Source organism: Nanorana parkeri, unplaced genomic scaffold (genome assembly GCF_000935625.1).
Source record: "Nanorana parkeri isolate BGI_ZX_2015 unplaced genomic scaffold, ASM93562v1 scaffold1927, whole genome shotgun sequence".
Taxonomy (NCBI): Eukaryota; Metazoa; Chordata; class Amphibia; order Anura; family Dicroglossidae; genus Nanorana; species Nanorana parkeri.
In genome coordinates, this window is record NW_017308195.1 from 72297 (window position 1) to 92750 (window position 20454).

Sequence of the window (20454 nt, forward strand, 5' to 3'; positions counted from 1 at the left end):
GTGGGGGGGGGGGAGGATTCTGCTGATTTTAGGGCATAATGACCTTCCATGAGGTTGTCAATGGTATAACATTGTTAATTATATTAAAATAACACATAAAATAGGGATCCTAATGTGTAACATATCTGGAATATTACGAGAAGCTCTGTGACCGAATGCAGCTTTCTTCATTTTGCCAATGTTAGCGGTGCAAAATCAGCAAACATATAACATGCCTGGGAGTGGGTTTAGATTTCTTGATAATGCCAAAAGGGTCAGGATCTCTGCATCTTGCAATTTGAGTACTGCATCTCAAGGAGGGTCAGGGTTATGTGATTAGAGCAAAACTCTGTGGTTGTGGTCAGTTCAGAACATATTTTGATAAACCAGTGACAGCAGTGTTGAGAAAAAAAAGTGCTGAAAGGGACTCCTGGCTGATTGGTTTTCAGTGAGGTTTCTATCCACCTTTAGGGCATCTCTGATGTCCTCCATTTTATTTTCCAAGTCTGTAGTTCAGTAATTATTGTCTACATTTTTTCCACCAGTGCCATCACCAACTCTTCTGTTAAGATCTCCTAGATGGAGGTTAATAGGTCATTGTTGGACGATTTGGCAGTCTGTTAAGCTGGCTGTGAGAGTAGCACAGGTAAAACTCATTCTGATTCAGAATCAGCAGAGGAAGCTGGAAAGGGAGGCATCATGTCATCCTGATGTCCACTCTTGTCACTATCAGGAAACCCATCTTGGGAAATGTCATGCAGCCGTCGTTAGCGTGCATGTAGACAGAAAAGCAGCTGCAAAGAGATGTAATTAAAAAAGTAAAAAAAGGTGAAAACGGTATTTTATTTAAAACAAAAAGCAGCATCTCGAAATGTAAAGCATATGAAACCCTAGTTTGAAATTAAATACTCTCTATTGCAATGCCTTTGATATTGTAAATCATTCAAATTGTTTTTAAAGAAGAACTCCAGGATTTCTAAAAAGCTTTAAGGCTTTGAAACTTTAAAGTTTAACTCCAGGCAAGTATAAACGTTGCACATTAATGTAGCTCTTTATTCATTAATAAATCATTAAACAGCGATATAGTAAGCGCACTACTCTGAAGGTGGATTGATGCGTTTAAAATAACTAACGGTATTTGGCGTGCTAGCTCCTCAAACAGGGAGAGGGACCCTGTAAGCACAAAAAAAAAACAAATCGGAGAAACGCTACTCCCCTTTAAATATGCATATAAATATAATTATAAATAAACATGTATGTTGTGGTGTTTAAAGGAGAACTATGAGGTGAGTGCTTTTCACTCATAGTTCTAGCTGACCTGTGACAATGAGACCTGTGACAATGTCACAGGTCAGCTCAGTAGATCGGGAGGTGAGCGAACACATACCGGCGTTCGCTCCGCTCACCTCTCGATCCTGTCACTGCTCTCTGTCGTGACAGGGGAGGCACTGGAGTCCCCGCTCCGAACCACCAGCGCTGACAGGCGGAACGGACGGGGGAGGGGGCGGGTACAGCTGGCTCTGCCTCTAGATAGGCAGAACCAGCTGTCAGTCACGCAGCTGGGTGGATCCCGGCACAATTGTCGGGATCCGCTTCAGCGTCTCAGTATACCGCGAGCAGCAGCTCGCAGTATACTGCGGCGTCTCAGTATACCGCGAGCTACAGCTCGCGGTATACTGAGCCTAGGGTGACGGGAGGATGCTAGTTTGTGTCCTCCCGTTACCCTATGGAGAACTATGGGGAAAAGCCTTAACCCCATAGTTCTCCTTTAAGCCTAACAGCATTGGCCTGGGGCTAGATAGACAATTGATTGACCAATAGGATAAAATGACTCAATGTTGTATAATGGATGTCTCAATGATAACTGATTAGGAGGAGTGGCATTTCTCTGCCGAGAGGGGCGCCTGTCCGGAATCCCGGATCCCAGAAAAAAGTGAGGGCTGAGAGAGGGCTGTGAGCTGTATTTTGGCCGGTTGCCTCTGATAGGGGCATGTATATCTGTGAAGAGTCACAAGCATAAGGTGTCTCTGTGCAGAGTCACGAGGTCTCAGCTGGCCAGACTGAGCCTTAGTGTCTGCGTAAGGCCCCATTCACACTGCGCGATTAGCAAATCGCACGTTTGTCGCGCGATTTGCGCCCAGCCCTTCCGCCCAGCCCTTCACCGACGTCACACCGGGTATCGATCCCACTGCTTACTATCAGTGAGACACACAGAGACACGGCGAGTCTGACCGCAGCGGTCTCCTCCTTATCCTATTGGTCAATTAATTGTCTATCTAGCCCCAGGCCAATGCTGTTAAGCTTAAACACCACAACATACATGTTTATTTATAATTATATTTATATGAATATTTAAAGGGCAGTAGCGCTTCTCCGATTTATTGTTTATTAATAAATCATTAAAGCAGAACTCCAGCCAAACTAAATCTTAACCCTTGCAGTGGGGCTACCCCAATAAGGGGTAATGCAAGGGTTAACTGCTAATTTTGGTCTAGGGGTGAAAATAAAGAAGATATACTCTCCCAATCCCTGGTCCTGTGGTAGTAACCAGTCACCTCTCTCCCTCTCCGCTCTGGCTGTGATATGTCCCTTGGGGTCCTCACATGATGATGTCACTAAATGGAGCCTGAGGGAGAATAGGCTACGGGGACTGACCTAGCAGTCAGCCAGGACCGGGGACCTGGGTGAATTTTTCTTCTTTATTTTTGCCCCATAGACAAAACGAGCAATTAAGGGTTAATTTTTAAAAATCCTGGAGTTCTTTAAATATTGGTTTTGTAAATGTTGCATTTACATTTTTCATATTTGAAGCCCTCTGTCTGCTGTGCAGTGCTTGCCTCTTCCATTCGGGAATTGTGCACACAAACTCTTCCTCTTATATTGGACAGTGTAACTATATGCCCCATAATGTATTGTGTGCAATATTAATGCGCATTTGCAATAGAGTCTCTACTGGTTTGAAAATAGAGCAGTTGCACGCATTTCTGTAGTCCCGGTGGCTCCATAGAGAGCAACTGGAGAAACAGAAGTCGGGGGGGGGAGAAAATAATAAAGGATAAATTACAAAGTTTAGACAGTCCCCAAATTGGATGAAGAATCAAGGGAAAATGTGGTGTGGCTGCCTGATTACAGTATTAAAGAATTGGGTTTGATAACACTTTAATAAAAACAAAAATTCTAACAGAAATGGCAATTGTTTATGATACTAAGAACTAAATATTATTCATTTATGGCTTTACATCTAGATTAGAATTAAAGGAGAACTATGGGGTAAGTGCTTTTCCCCATAGTTCTCTTAAGGGACACGGGAGGACATATACTAGCGTCCTCCCGTGACACAAAGCTCAGTATATCATGAGCTACAGCTTGCAGTATACTGAGACCGCCACAGCCGGGATGGATCCCAACATTACTGTCGAGATCCACCCAGCTGTGCGATTAACAGCTGGCTCTGCCTACCTAGAGGCAGAGCCAGCTGTACCCTCCCCTCCCCCGTTCGTTCCTCCGGTCAGTGCTGGCAGATCGGAGCGGGGAGGGGGGGGATACCTGTGGGAAGTCGTGACTGACAGTCACTGCTCTCTGCATCGAGATGAGCGAGAATTGAGCGAGCGACGTTATGTGTTCACTCACTTCCCGATTTTTTGAGCCGACGTGTGACAGTTTCATTGTCACACGTCGGCTCGAACTATGAGGATGAGTGATGTTCACTCACCTCATAGTTCTCCTTTAATGCCAAGGTAATGCTTTCGGATGCAGTACAAGTTGGCCTTGTGAAACCAAACTCTTCCACAAACAGCAAGCAACTAAAATGGACCTGACACATTCAAAATACCCAGAAAACTCCATGATTAGAAAAAAACAAGCACAATACCTGCTTGCTTTACCCCCCAGTCCATCCCCACGTCCCATCCCGTCCCCCACATTTGTTAACACCATTATATTCCCTGCTAAATACAGGGATGCTTTAAAGAGTACAGCCTCTATCTCTCCATTAGCATATTCAGTGTACCACCATATGTATATGTGCTGTGTGCGTGTTTAACTCAGCACCATATCGTCTTCACATTCCTGGCATTTTGTCCTTATTAAGTATGCAGAGAGAGATTGTGCATATTAATGAGACACAAACCGAGCTGAGCATCTGTGTCCAAGAATATTTTCCTCAATAAATAAACCTTTAAATGATACACTTAGAACCATAATAAATGGATACCTTCCTGCTTTGGTATATATCATTTGCCTGATATTTAATATAATTGGCCAGCAATTTATTTGAGGAACAATTTGTATCTCTATTATCTTTCAGTCTATAGCTATGTTATTGCAAATTGTAAAATAAATGTGAAGATGACTTCCTCTAGGTGTTGGGATGACAGTGGAAAAATGGGCACAGTTTTCAGCTATCATCTTCATTTTGTTTCAAGTTGGCAGATGAAAGCTAGAAAAAAATGAATTGATTCGCTGCAATTAACTGGTGATGTTTGATTGTTTCCTTGATGATGGATCTGGGTGCAGGAGATTGTTGTGTGAGACACAGAGTGATCATCGAGCTGCATGCAGGCCTGACCTGATAAAGGCTCAGGCAAGAACAAAGGAGAATGAAACGAGGCCAAACATCCAGCAGCACTCAAGCTGGTACCTGTGAAATGTACTGCATTGATTCAATTACCTGTGTTTCTCACCATTTGAAACATACAGTCATGTTGAGAATTCAGAAATTCCTGCCTGCTGTGTACACACTTCTCAGATTCTTACATTTTAGAAAACTCCAGGCAAAATGCAAAATTCCGAAGGAAATGTGTAAAATGAAAATCTGGGTTTGATGTGCCTTTTAGGTAGTGTGATAGCTGAATACTGTTTCTTAAAGAGAACAAGTCTTGATTTATTTTGCGCAGGAATCTGAATATCTATAGTTACTTTATGTGCAGTCTTATAAAAGGTTTGTATTTTCTGCTAATGTATGTTTACTTGCATTGTCCGAGATAAGTGTCAAGGGGTTCGAGGACTCCTAAAATCTTAAGGCCTCATGCAAATGAGCATCCAGGGATTCCTACAGCAAAAACAACGGATTCTAGGGGCAGAAATCGCAGATTGGTCTGTACATATGCGGCCTCTGTGTCCAATATGTGCACAGCAATTTACATCTGACATGTCTACGTTATTATTAATCATCATATAGAGGGCGTTTGTTTGTATGTATGTGTATATTCATGCAAGTGCTAACAGTATGCTGTGAGCTAGATATACTGTGATTTTATTTACTTCTCCATATGTCTGTGTGTTATAACAGCTGATATACATGATATTGCCGTAAACAGGTTTTACTCACATTTACAGGCTGTTACATTATACAGTATTTAGACCTTAGACATGCTTTAAATCAGTGGTTCTCAACCTGTGTAACCTCAGGACCCACATTTGTCCTCGGTCATTAAGTCGTGACCCAAGTTGCACTGCAATGGAACACGGCAGTGTGGGCTGCTGTGCTGTTATGGAGCTCCATTCATATGTGCATTGTTTGTACACTCCTATGCGCACCTGTAGAGGTTCTGGGAGCCAGAATGTGATGTCACTCCGGTCCAGGCACCTCTACAGGACATGCGAGGGAGCTATAAGCAATGCAAGTATGGATGGAGCTCTCTCATGGCCATACCCCCAGCCCCACCTCAAGTCGACACTCAGCAATGGGCAGCATATTTTGAATGGCTGCTTGGCGTGAGAACAGACAGTGCTGCACTGGGGGGAGGCTAGGGGTGCCTCTCGCCTAGAAAAGTGGAAGGCATGCGGCGACCCACTGAACACGGGGTCGCGACCCACTTTTGGGTCACGACCCACCAGTTGAGAACCAAGGCTTTAAATAAAATTAAAACTAGCCATACACAGCTCGATTTTCTGTCATTCAAGAAACAAGAAACAATCAAGTGATTCCCCCATTAACCCTTAAGAGGGTGCACAGAGGAATGGTTATTGCTGGCTATTGTATTCAGAAGCCACAGCAGCAGCACCACCAGCTGCCTAAATATAGTGGCACTGCCAGTCAGTGACTGCAACAGGATACAGTCCCTGTTCAGTCAATAATTTCCCCCCTCCCTAAATCAACTTTTATCAAACCAGACGGGGCTTGTAGGGCCCCCACAGCTCAAATTTCAGCTGATTTAGCAAGAATTGAGCAAGTCTAAGACAAGAGTTATCAAGTTGATAAGGATTGTTTTTAAACACATTCTAACCATGCTTAGCGCAATTTCTTTTATGCATTTCATGGCAAAAATCAGTGGCTTTCAATGGTTCATGTAAGATGAAGCTTTCACATTTATGATTTGCTGACCTACCTCAAGTCATTTAAATGATGTTCTGCAAGACATATGATAGCCCATCCAAATAATCACACAGATCATTTCTAGGGTTTCCTTTTGTGTCAGGGGTCAGGTAATTGGTTAGGTTAGGGTTAGAGTCAAGAGATAGGGGTTAGGGATAGTGTTTAGAGGGATAATTTAATGATAATCCATAGGTTCAAGAAATACTCCATGATTATGTATTTTGTAATACTGCCATAAAAGAAAATCAAAATCTTGATTCCTTGTAGCCATGGCAACACTGGCAGTATTCTCTAAAAAGGTTCTTATATGGAGCTCCCCAAACAGAACATATTTTCTAGTTGATGCAGATGGCTCCCTGATTTTCCCTGCAGGTTGTCCCTAATTATAAGGGCTGGTCATATGACTTTAGCAGACAGGTCATTGCACTCAGAAACTAGTAAGTGAGTAGATCCCATACATCAGTTTTAGCATAACAGTAGGTAAGAATCTGCACTGACATTTGCTAAATCCCTGCATATATACATGATTTGGAGAGAAATGTTTTTACTTAGCAAAGGTGAAGTTACACTTAGTTGTTAGTAATCCAGTTAGAGGTTAAAGGATATTTTTTACGTTAGGTTAGGTGTCAGAAAGAAGGTTGGGCCAAAGAGTTAGGCAACTAATTTAAGAGACACTAAAGGCAGGAGTTAAATCTTAAAAATGCATTAAATTACCTTAACTGATAGCAATACTCTATCTCAGGCCTCAAAATTTCCACTCGCAATTGGCGAGTGAAAATTGCATGGGGGCGAGTGGAATGTCATCGAGGATGCGCCGCCGGCGGGACCAGGGATGGGACACTACCTCTGCGGCGATTGCTGATAGAAGCAAACGATTGCCGCGGCGGTAGTGTCCCAACCATGGTCCCGCCGGCGGCGCACCTCGATGACATTCAGTTCCACTCTTTCCTGTGGCTGTCTTCTGAGGCCCAGAGAGGGGGGAGGGAAACACTGACCGGGGAGGACAACGACTGGGGACACGGAGAGGGGAACGTCGACGAGGAGAAGCCGAACAGGAGAGACACCGACAGGGAGATTCACAGACCGGGCGAGGGGACACTGACAAAGCACACGTAGATCCGGGTCCTCCATGGTGATCAGCTAATCAGAGTCCAGCCGGGGGAGGAGTTCAGAGATTGGTCAGCTCTGCCAATGGTGATAGTTGCCATGTGTGATGCTGCCAGTTATAGATGGCAGAGGTCAGTGTGTGGGCTGGTGTCATCCTGATCCTTGGATCTGTATCCTCCATAGATGTGACTGTCATGGCTGTCCAGTACTGGAGATGTGGTGGTCCTGGACTGGGTGGCATATCTCCAAGTGGCAGCTTCCTCCGCCCACCTCAGGTGCCATAGGCCAGGAGGAAGACTGCAAAGACAGACACCCGGCCAGAAATGAAGGCAGCGCACAAAAAAAAGTTTTACCTCCCTACATTGAGGATCTGTATAAAGTCCCCCCCGGGCTTGAATTGGAATGGGAGCCATGGAAGTACCCAAAGGTTCCCGTTTGCACATCCATGTAATTCCAGGTCCACCCATGGGGTGTGGCCCTAAGGGAAAGAGGGATGTCAGCAGAGTGATTATATTACTAGGCCTAGTACTCTGCGTCACACCGATGACCTGGCGGATTTAAGGCGGGGTATGGTAGGGGTTAGGTGGGGCAACTGGTGGCGAGTAACTTTTAAGGCCTGGCTAGTAGCTCAGGACTTGACATTTTGAGCCCTGCTCTATCTTATTTGTGTATCACTCATCTGTAAAACCTTGAATCATCTCTGAATTGGTGCCGACACTATCCTCCCTTCTGGAGGGTGGCTACTTTGGTTCTCCATGGTCCCTGTGTGTGTTGTAAAGTAGCCACTGCTCCAAGCTCATTCCTGTGATGGATTGCAATTTCACATTTAGTTTACTAATTTCTATTGACTTTACAGTCCATCACAGGAGCGAGCTTGGAGCAGTGGCTAGTTTACAACACACACAGGGACCACGGAGAACAAAAGTAGCCACCCTCCAGACAGGAAGGACAGTGTCAGCGCCATATCAGAGATGACTTGAGAATCTACAGCCGAGTGATACACAAATAAGGTACAGTTTTGTTAATAGTTAAAGTGACACTAAACTCAGGAGTTAATTCCTAAAAATACACTCAATTATCCTGAGGGGGGAATGCAAAGTAGAAAAATCATACCTTGCAACATGCTGCCTCCCACACACAGCAACCAGCTTCCAGGCACTGAGGAGTGGGAGAGATGCAATTGAAGCAGTACATCACTCTGGTCACATCACCCATCTATCTGATAATAAGGTAATGTGTAAGTATCACCTATAGGTGAAAGTTGTATGCAGTTCCATATTTCATGTTGTGTGCTGATAAAGGAATGTTCTGATGAATGCATCTCTTCAACTGACAAATGCTAGGCCTTGCATGTTGGTGCTTTTGTGTTGCTATGTCATACAAACAGAAAAGAAGAAGCACAGGATGTATAAAGAAGTGATACCCTGTGCCATTCATAAAAAATTTAAAGCTGCCATGTTGAGGACATTAAGGAGGATGAGGCTGATTTACCAAATTATTTCACTGTGTGAAGATTCTGTAGCGCACATCCCCGAAGGAGCCACTGGATATAATGGTCCCTCCTAGTCTGTCTAGGGTTTACAATGATGTTGCTCCACCAAATGCACTTATCAACCCTCCAGTGGCGACTGATAAAACTGAAGTCCACACAGAAGATGCGGTGCTGACAAACCTTTATTGGAGAACTTTGGGCGAGAGGGTTAGGGCGAGGACACCCAGGATGTAATAGACTCCAAGAGTTAAAAAACAAAGTATATGCAGCCTTCAGAGATAGAGGCCCTTTAATCCGACTGGGGGCAATCTATGTCTTGAGCTCCTGGGTGTGCAGTACTTGATTCAAAAGCTACTAGTCCACTTCAGAATAGATACCCAGCTACAGCGGTGGATCACTTCTCAGGCTCCCCACACCTGCTGAAGTTGCTCTCTGTCATCTCCATCCTCAGCTTCACTCACTTGACCCCAGACCCAGGTCTCAGTGTGAGCACATGGCTTCCCTTCCTAGGCTGCAGGCCTAGAATTAACAGACAATCCACAGCACTCTCCCCCCGGCAGGAACCTTTGGGAGAAGGAGACCCTCACATGGTCATCCTTTATTTTTTTTGTCCTACCCTAGCATGCACCACCATTTCTTCCATGATCATTATTTCATAACTATGCTAAGGGAATGGAACAATGGATTTCACATATTTGCATCAAAAGCATTTTAAAACAAATGTAATGCTTTATATTTTTAATAAATACATATCTGAACTAAAGGGTGTTTTTTTCCAAGATAGATTTTTATTGGATTTTTCAAAAACAACAGGCATAATAAATGCAACAGAAAGAGCAATATCTCAAGAAGATAGAAATACAACAGTTCAAGAAGTGACCTACGTCAAGCGATATGACAATCAAACATCACTTTGGTCGGTTGAAGTATCTCGTGAGCTACTGTATAGAAAGAAAACAGGGAAAGGAAAAGAGTCTAGGGAGGGGAGAGGAAGAGGTAAAACCCATTATCATTGGCACCTTAAGGGATCCACATTTTCCACTTTCTGTGGAACGATGTCAATGTACCGCTTTTAAGCGCATGCAGCCGCTCAAATTTGTAGTGTAATTTTAAGGTTCGATTCAAGGCTTATCCAATGCCTAACAATGCTAGGACTAAAGGGTGTTTTACATGTCCTTGGAGTGTTCCACATTAATGTGTTGGCTAATGCTTATCATTCTCAAATGTTACTGTCAGATCTGGTATTAGCTTTTGGTTCACATTAAGGGTTACTGTATATCTCACAGTCAAGGGACCTTAAAAAAAATTGGCTGAGCAGTATTGACCTAAAGCAAAACATGCATATTTGTAGGCAATAGTTTGCCTCTGTAATGAAGGTCATCTTTTCCAGGACTCATTCCCACTGTGTTACCAGAATGCAACAGAATTGCTGCAGTCTTACGGCAATTCAAGGGTGAGAAAGGAGCAATTGGATTCAATGTTCATTTGCAAGTACATGAGTTCACAATACATGGCATGCACAGTATGAATGAACTCTAGGATAAACCTAAAATAAACATGCGTGTAGGCCATTTAGGGAAAACCAATAGGTTTTCTTAATTCCCCCATCTCAAACATACCCTTACCTTTTTTTTCCCCCGGCAATTCCATTGTGCAACTAGAACTGAAGGATATTCCCAGTACCTCAAGGTATGGAGGAGCATGAGTCACCTACGCCATGTTACATGCTATTATTATTACAAGTATGTATATAGTGCCAACAACTTAGGCAGCACTTCACATACTGCACATTCACATCAGTCCCTGCCCTTAAGGAGCTTACAATGTAAGGTTTCTATCTCACATATATATATATATATACCACATGAGGTGCTAGAGGGGTGTAAGCACATGGTAACACTGAAAAATCTGAATGAACCCTCTGCACATTGTGATACACCATTACATACTTCTAGCAAACATTTGGATAAAAACAGATTATTAATTTTACTACATGTGGCAGCACTGGATAAATCAGTAGAGTCACTGGAGAAGTCAAAAACTCCTCCCCTGGCCGCTGAATGGAGAGGTAAGCACTGCAAAGGAAGCTGAGTATATGTCACTGTGGAACACTAAGGTAAAGGGAACTTGTTTTGCATTGAGTGGGCAAAGCACAGGTTCGCTTTAATGGCTTCTAACCCTATAGTTGTTTCCTTGGACATTTATGGAAGGCCATACATTTTTGCAGAGTACATATGCAAAGACTTTACCTTATCTAATATTCACATACACTTGTGGCTTCATGGTAATGCCTTTGGCTAATGTGAAGAAATGCTAGTAATTTGTTCCTGGTATGCTTTCTGTCTCATTTACACAGGCACTTATTAAACCCGTTTGCATAAGGCGGTTTGCCTCCCTGTGTGCACAGCAGAACATAGGTTGATGCAAGTCAATAGGACATGTTGACTTTATTTGCTTGTGTTTAATGTTGATGCATAGAACGGCATGCTGCCTACTTGCTCCCTGCAGCAAATGGAGTTAAATGCAAATGGGGCTTAGACACTTTTGGAACGCTTATGCACGTGAGCCATTAGTGATCGTCAGTGCTGGATGATTAAACTGCATGCTAGCAGCTGTAATGTACAGCACTTATTAGAAATGCCGCTTTCATCAGAATGCTGTGCATTCAAACCATTTGCAGGATATTCTCATTGCCATCAGTGTGGACAAGAAGTGTGTTTAGCTCATGGTCAAAGTGCCAGCAACATCCTCTGATACGGCACTTATAATATAAAGCTCAGTATTGGAAATCGTTGATTAGTGGGAACATGGATATATTTACAAAAAGACCTTCCAACTCATGACACTTTAAAGAGTGTGACTGGCCAAAATGTAATTTTGTAGTTTTGCATTTTGAGTAAAGGTGCCCATACACCTATCGATTATCATTTGGAATTCATCCACGAATGGTCTTTCGAACGATAATAGATCAGTTGATGGGAACCCTACCATTTTTTTTTTATGTACTCTTGGCAACATGAACACTACACATGCACAAACGAAAATCCGCTCTGTTGTTTGGCGAAATTTAATGAGTTAGCATTGCTAACGAACGATAATCACAATCAACATTGGTCTGTGCATGATGGGGTATTCAATCAGAAATCGAATGACAGTTTGAAGAGGGCACGAAAGAAATCGAACAATAATTGCAAGCTTTATGGCCAGCTTCAGGAAGGATTACAGCTTGGCCACAATGTTTCATAAGACAGGAAGTTAAATACAATCTGCTACAGCAACACAGACAAATATGTATATATATACACTGTTTATATATATATATATATAATGTGTATAGGCCAATGTAGTTGGATCTGTATGTCCGTTATAATTAATCGAAATTAATCGATGACATTTTTTTTCGATTAATCGATGGCAATCATTACCAGCCCTATATTTTGGCCTTCATACCTGCTGTCTGGCGATTGAATAAACATTTTTGTAGTGTTATGGATAAATCATTTTAGTAAAACAGATTATTAGGCTTTGTGTTGTGTTTTTTCAACTGTGGAAATGGGTGCTGCAAGTACTGACGTGATGCTTCTATGTGACCATATATTTAGCCAGAATTCCCACTAGAAGAATGTTTTTATTTTGGGTAATCTATGTCCCTTTTTTTTTTTGAAAAATCTTTTTATTCATTTTGCATATTTTAGTATACAACATGACACCAACAAGGTGCCTAAACAATAACACATTAACTATACATTCCTGCATAAAATATGCAAATTCCTACCAAATCGCCATAAACAGTCGCCCCAATCAGTCCCCCCCCTGAGATACCCTCCAACGTACACCCACCCCCCCTTGCCTCTCACGATAACAATCAAAGCTAGAGTGTCCATCCTGGCAATCAGGGTAGTCTTACTGGCCTCAATGGCAGCCAGGATGGCATCCGTGGCACCCGGGGGCTCAAGGCTATGATGAGGAGAGGGTCCGTTCAGACTTGTATGGCCCGCTGCCTGCTCCATCTCTTCCCACCCGGCCGTTTGCGTGCTGGCACTTATGAGGGACAGAGACCGTGCAGCCAAGATGGCGCCCGCACGTGTGACAGGGGAAGGGCCCTGAGGCACACCGCTCACCCCGTACCTTGCCGATCTGCGTTTCGTCCGCATGGAGAGGACGTCTACCTGCACCGGAGTCTCTACCACAGGCAGGTGAGGAAGAAACCACCGAAGAACACCGCTGGAGATTAGGATGGCTGAACGGATGAGAGGAGCTGCAGCTAAGCACGTCCGTTCAGTCTCACATCCCGGCCACGCCCCCAATCTATGTCCCTTTTTACTGCTACTTAGTAAAGTATATCCAAGACAACAGGAAAAGACTGATTACACTTTTAAAGTAAATCTGTGACCAGGCTATTTTCATATTCTAAACAAACATGATTTTTTTAAAAAGAAATGATCAACACCCCTTTCCCTGGTTATAGAAGAGTTTTTGGAGAAACCCCATTCAAAAGAACTCTTAAGGGCTACCCATAGAAATAAACTGATCACCTCATGATACACCCCAAAACAACTGGCAAGCAATCACCCCTAACTTGTGCAGACAAAAACACTCCCAGACTGACCATTCTCACTAGAAGAATCAATTAGACAAAAAAACTATTGCAGTCAATTACTATTGTTCCCACAAAACAACAATATGTGAACATGGCTGATCTGATTGTCCATATTGGACATTGGCTACTTTCATATGAGACCAATTGCTAATCATACTTTGTAGAAAAGTTGATTGGGAATGTTGGACTTTTAGGGTAAGGAATGCCAAAATATGCACACCAAGGCAACAATTGCACATCAATGCTTTTTGCACTTTATTTATCCTAAATTGAGTCTTGTTTATAAAGGCAATAGAACAATGCACTCAGGAATCCAAACATCAATCGTCATTTAAGTTAAATGTTGACATCTTTTTGGATGCTTTGGTTTACTTGTCTTTACATAACATCTCTACTGTTTGCAAATGCTTGTGTATCATACCTTTACTCCTTCAATCCTCAATATAAAATGTGAATCAGAGACCGCAAGCATATGCTCCTTATTTTCCACTATCATCGATAACCCACACGTATGTGTCACCAAATATAAGCAATATGCGAGCATGAAAGCCTCCTCTGTCTACTGTCTGCATCATGATTAAGCTTCCATTGGTGCAGTGAGAAGGAAAGACTTATTCTTCAATTGGCATCAGAAATGGGCGCACTGGGACATTGAGAACAGTATCCATGGCTGCTTCTGCTACCTCTCTTGCTATGGCACAGCCTATTTATGTGTGATATATATGTGCACAGTGTTTAAGCAATGGATCATGTCTTACATCTAACTCTATTATACAAATTTAATGCTTGACTAAAGTTTCACAACATCACAAAATCCACTGAAAAAGCAAAAGGTGAACTGTGGATTTTAGTCTTGAATGTCATGGTCGCTTTGTTCATACAGAAAAATTATTCTACTGCATTCTTCAGTACATAGGAGTGGAATATGTCTGTGTTTAATTAATGAGGAAGTGGAGGGGGTTGGTATGGTGTTTATTGGATTCTCCTGCCACTTCCCATCCTTCTTCTTCATCTCCTTCTCATTGTCAAGTAATCACATGGCCCATTCAAAAATTTGAATAAAAAAAAAGGTGGGGTTCTAATTTTTTTTCAAGAGGACTATTTGTGCCCTTTTTCTCAACATTTTGGCCTTGTTATCACAGCCTCTACATTTAGGACTTTGCTTGTTCTTTTGACATTGTGGTACCAGTGTCCAATTAGGCTAATATGAACATTTCAGGGAGTCTGCTGGTATTCACAAGCCCAACAAAAACGGAATTATGAACTTTGCTTTAGAACAGCACCCAGGTTGCAGCCCTTGGGTACTCTCAGACTGGCATCTTTTCTTGTCACATAAGAAAAAAAAATGACACTACACTGTAATTTATATTTTAGAAAACACATTTGCTTTGTTTGTGTCTGCAAAGTTTGGACTATTCTACCTGGATATGTTAAATTACCACCTTGCTGCTGGTCAGGTTTTTTGAAGTGTCTCGGGGATAGTGCATTTTTATTTTTAGTGTAACAAAACACCTACCTTGTGTCTAAGCCTTTTTTCAACATGCTCACAAAACTGACCTACTGCTGGTCATGTGTCTCTGAGATGGTACAGTTGAATTTCTAGTGCCTTTTCGGTTTTTCCACATTTTAGCCTATTCTACTTGGCCATTATGGACTGTCAATTTTTTGAAAGATTTTTTCAATGGATACAGTAAGGTGCTATGAAAAAAGGCAGCTCTTGAATGGACTGTCAGCACCAACTGTCTGATCTACTTTAATCACCCCAACATAAAAGTTATTTGGAAAAAAGGGGAAAATATCTCAAATATTTAAAAAAAATTGTAGCTAGGATGTTTACAATTGAAGAACTAGCTATCAGTTGTTGCAGACAGATAATGACCCTTGAAAAGGATTTTGGGGTATACAGATCTGTGCACACAGGCAGGACACAGAAGAAAATAACCCTGGTACTACATTTAAAAAAAAACTTAAGCCCAACCACTAAAATCTCATATAGGCTTTAAAATGATAATATCACTTGGAAAGCCAATTTCTAAATGCTAGCATTAATAAAAATAACAGCTAGTGATACAGATATAAAGATCCTTGCTTGGGCGCTTTGTGTTACTGGGTGACAAGTAACGTTCTTCCACATTTCCCACAATCTCCTGCCTTTAAATCCACCTCTCCCATCCTCTCCCAAATGAAACTATAGGCTCTGTGCTGATGCACATTGCCCTGGCATAAATCATTGTTGTCACCATTTAAAAAAAGGCACATGAAAAAAACTGTTACAATCAGCAGCAATTAGGAAACATGCCTTACGAAAAGTACATGCAGCTTGTTATGACTGTAGTGCATATGGAAAGGGGTGGGCTTAAAGAGGCTGAAGGACATCAGCAGCATAAGATGTTACAAAGGATGAAAAAGGATACCTCCCCTCGATTATCTAAGTCATAGAGTATTTTGTTACATATATTCAGTCTACTTTAACAGACTTACCAGTGCCTACAAACCATACACTAATCTATATCTATGCACTTTGTCAGCAGCGCTCCCTATGGTTTCCCTGTCAAAGATTAAGCACATATATGGCTGCCGTGACCATCACCCTTTTTAAGTTATAGGTTTCCTTCACCACTTCTGTTTTTGGAAATAGGTAAATACCCCTATTATGCTTATATAAATGGAAAAGTGTGAAGCAGAACCTTTGTCAACCACCTCTCCACCTAATATGACAGCTAAGTATTTCTATTGTGGTTTCTCCAGTCCCTTGCTAATTGTTTCCAATGTAGTAGATTTCCCTTCCTGTGTCAATCCTTTGGTAATGCCTTCTCTGCTTTTACCTGTATGTTTGCATTTTTTTGGGATATGTTTCTCACAGCAGTGCACGCTTACTTTGCTCCGATGGTATAGAGGAAATGCGGGTTTACAGACCCATGCTACTACGAGCAGTGATCAGTTTTTAAATTTGTTTTGTCATTGTTATCAGGACCTTTCTGTATAGTCAACACAGGGCATAGCCTAGGATACCAAGGTTCTGAGGAACTCTTTACAGCCACCCACACACAATGTGTTTTACAGGGTTTGTGTACCTAAAGCCAGACTGCTAGAAGAATAGGATGACCGTTTGCTTTTTTAGTTCTAGGTGTTCTGACACAGATTGGGGAGCCTGTCTCTTACATTCTCTCTGCCCCTAGGATAGGAGGAGGGGAGGCATAAGGCAGAAGAAGCTTGTGGGGAATAGAGTACAAGTCATGTCCTGGTTGTTTTAGCGAACACTTGAACAACTTTGTGTGACGTCATTAAACTGCACCATCATTAGCGTTTTTTCTCAGACACCATAGACTTGGGGTTGATTTTCCTGGTTGTTTTAGGGAACACTTGAACAACTTTGTGTGAAGTCATTAAACTGCACTATCATTAGCGTTTTTTTCTGAGCCACCATACACTTGGGGTTGATTTTCCTGGTTGTTTTAGGGAATACTTGAACAACTTTCTGTGAAGTCGTTAAACTGCACCATCATTAGCGTTTTCTTCTGAGCCATCATACACTTGGGGTTGATTTTCTTTATTGCGGTTGCCTGCCTTTTGCAATGAAACCAAACTGCACAAAAACAGTGGGGACAGGTCTATACTAATATAATTAGTTTTATTTGTTTTACAGATATACAGTACTCAATCTGTTTCTATGGGTTGTGGTTTAACAATTGGCAGTTTTTTACCCCAGGTTTTTAGAAGATGCACAGATTAAATTACTCACATACATGGGTTTAAACTTTCTTTAGCTATATAAGACTTTTGCGAAGCACTGTCTATGTATTAAAGCTTAACTGCAGGCAGATAAAAAACACCAATTTATGCAGGTATGTTTTTATTTTAAGTCATTAAGAGGGTTTTTTCATACTTGTACCTGACTTGGTATTATCCCCTTGCAATCCCCTGTACAGCAGAGCTCATTGTGGGAGAGGGAGGGGCAGCACAAGCAGCCAATCAGTTCTGTTGCAGTGCTCATTTGCTAACAATGAGCATGCTGTCAGGAGAAGAAAACAGAGTGACAAATAGATGAGCTTATCAGTCTGCTTCTTCTCCCGCCTTGCCCAATTACAGCCTAGGGGCAGGGACAAGACCTAGTTTTATAGTTAAAGCTGAACTCCAGGTACCATAGACTTTAACAAGCAGTTAAACCTTGCAGTTCAGGGGTAGTCCCACTACAAGGGGAGTGGAAATAGACTTTAAGTACTTTTTTAGCCTAAGATGATGAATAGTTACAAAATGACTTTATTACTATTGTCTGAAACTGTGTTCCAGTTCTTTGTTTTGTGATTTAGTGATGCTGAAAGAGACCTGCTAGCTTAAAGGAGAACTATGGGGTCAGGGCTTTTCCCCATAGTTCTCCTAAGGATAACGGGAGGACACAAACTAGCATCCTCCCGTTACCCTAAGCTCAGTATACTGCGAGCTACAGCTTGTGGTATACTGACACGCCGCAGCCAGGACGGATCCTGACATTACTGTCGAGATCCACCCAGCTGCGGGATTGACCACCCCTCCCACGTCCGACTGAGTGATTTTCACTTGCCTCATAATTCTCCTTTAAACAAAAGACCAAACGGTCAGATATTTAACAGTCTACGTGGCCTTACTGGATCATTTCAAAGTGGCTTCTTCCCACCGAAATGTTAATATTATATTCTGATCTTGGAATGTGTAGAGGAAGTTCATGACTCCTTATTCTCCATATGCTTTCAGGCATTGGCCACTGGCCAAGAGTGCACCGTTCAGGCTAGTTACAGATATAATATATACATATATTGAAATATAAAGGTTATTTAGAGCGGAACATAAGTCTAGTCCAAATTGCCTAATAAAATGTGAATATGTTGCTTGTGGTCAAAATAAGAGATAAAATAGTTATAATTACTGTTCTATACAAAGAATTCAGATGATACTAGAGGAAGATGTGCTGGCTAAAAGGTAATAATGAGCATCACTTGATCTTCACCTCTTCTTTTAAACCCTAACACGTGACTGAGTAACTAGGTCAGGACCAAATTGGTTGAACAAAATGACTCATGCGTTCATTGCTGTAGCAGTTATTTCTAATTGTAATAGCATAGGCAATTATGTCCAGAAAAGCAACATTTTATTCCAAAATTATTTGTGATATTGTTCTCCTGAAATGCATAATGCTTTCACCACAATACTTGGGTTGATCAAATATGTGTCCTGCTACTGCACATAGCCAGTTTTAGTTGTCTTATTAAATAGGACTTTACATGTAGAAATAATCTCATAAATTGTTCCGTGCCAGCCGTTTCTCTAGCAATACCCACTTGCTTCTCTGTTAATTCTTGTTCACTATGTTTAGTATGTAGTGTGTAAGAAAACTTAAAGTAGAACTCTGGGTAACATTTTTCTTAACACTTGCAGTGGGGCTACCCACTTACTGCAAGGGTCAACTGCTTGTTTTTTTTTGTCTAGTTTCAAAAATAAAAAAGTTATACCCGCCTGATCCTCCGAGCTGGCTTGTTTTTAGACTGGTCCCTGGAGCCTTGCTTGCCCTCCGCTGCAGCGGTCTAAGGTCCATGAGTCATCATGTACACTACACTGTGTATAGGACCTGAAGACACAGAGGGACATACCATCACTGCAGTGGAGACGGGCAGGGGGGAACACTGTGACAGCAGGCCAGCTCTGAGGTTCAGGTGAGTATATTTTAATTTTTTAACCTAGACAAAAAGGAGCACTTAACCCTTGCAGTGCGTGGGTAGCCCCACTCCAAGGGTTAAGAAAAATGTACTTGAAGTTGCTCTTAAAACTGTATCTAAAGACATAGACATTGTTTGTTTTGCATAGAGTAGGGAAGGATTAGAGCATCTGTAAGGATTGTATTGCTATTTGTGTCCATATTCGGGAGCTTCATCCTCTCTGTTAGTCCTGGTGCTCATTGTCACTGGGACTTAACACAAGTTAAAATCCAAAATTTTGAGTTGTCACCAGAACAGGATAGAAAGGGAATACCATCCAATAGGGTTACTTGTCCCAGTGATAACTATTTAAGAGAGAGCTTTCCTTTATTTGGAGACATCTCCTCTCACCTCATGTTGTGTCCCGAGGCAAGGAAAGAAAAAGGCAAACAAAAACAGACAGCAAAAAAAAAAAATTATAATCCATTCACTTCTCTACCCTGAACTAGTGTTATCAGCCCTAACTAAGTCCTCCCCTCTGGGTTTCAGATCAACTATCCTCCTCTTAATTTCTATATAATATATGGGGCAGATGTTTAGTAGACCAGCATAGACAAACTGGGTAGGGCTGGGATTTCAGGGAAGCAGAGAGAGTGTTGTTGGGTTACAACAGCAAGTAAGGAGTACACTGTATTATTGGCAGAGCAACAGACTTTTTTTTATACTTGCATAACATTTAAAGGGATGCAACTTAGGCAAATACACTTTAAGTTGTTTGAACAAAATGCAGATGCAATATACTCTAAAGTATAAATATACTCTATACTTCTTCATTATTGCTTTGCATCTTTAGAATAGCACAGCTTGTCTTCAGCCTTTTTCCCAAAGAATGTGCACTTGACGATAATTGTGGTACATAATGCCAGAACCGAAAACTTCCCAAAGGTAGAGGCAGCATGCCCTGCAGAACTAATGATGACAAGTAGGAGCATCTTGACATATTAACAGAGTCTCACAGTAAAGTGATTTCACAAAGTGTAGGAGGGGTTAAATGTGGACTTTTCCATTAATGGCTTGTTAGGGCAGAAATGTGACATATTTTTTTGTGCTGGTGGGTGGATTGTCAGGTTTTTATATGATCTCTTAATCGACAGATTCAAGGAAATTGTTTTGCTCGTAAGCAGATGTGCTGAAAGCACAAACCTCTAGAAAAGCTTTCTATCCTTTCTCTTCTTTGAAAACCTTGAGATGCTTTGTGTAATTTAATTCATGGTGCATTATCAAAAGGCCA

At 41.8% G+C, this 20454-nt stretch overlaps 1 protein-coding gene across 1 annotated transcript in view; it reads left to right on the forward strand.

Moving 5' to 3' along the window:
- Positions 1-20454, forward strand: part of LOC108800130 (neuron-specific protein family member 2-like) — a 61010-nt gene that overhangs the window by 34857 nt on the left and 5699 nt on the right. Inside the window, exons 6-7 of the mRNA XM_018572078.1 lie at positions 2134-2145; positions 16954-16974. Of these exons, the coding sequence (XP_018427580.1) occupies positions 2134-2145; positions 16954-16974 (33 nt within the window). The remainder of the gene's footprint in view (positions 1-2133; positions 2146-16953; positions 16975-20454) is intronic.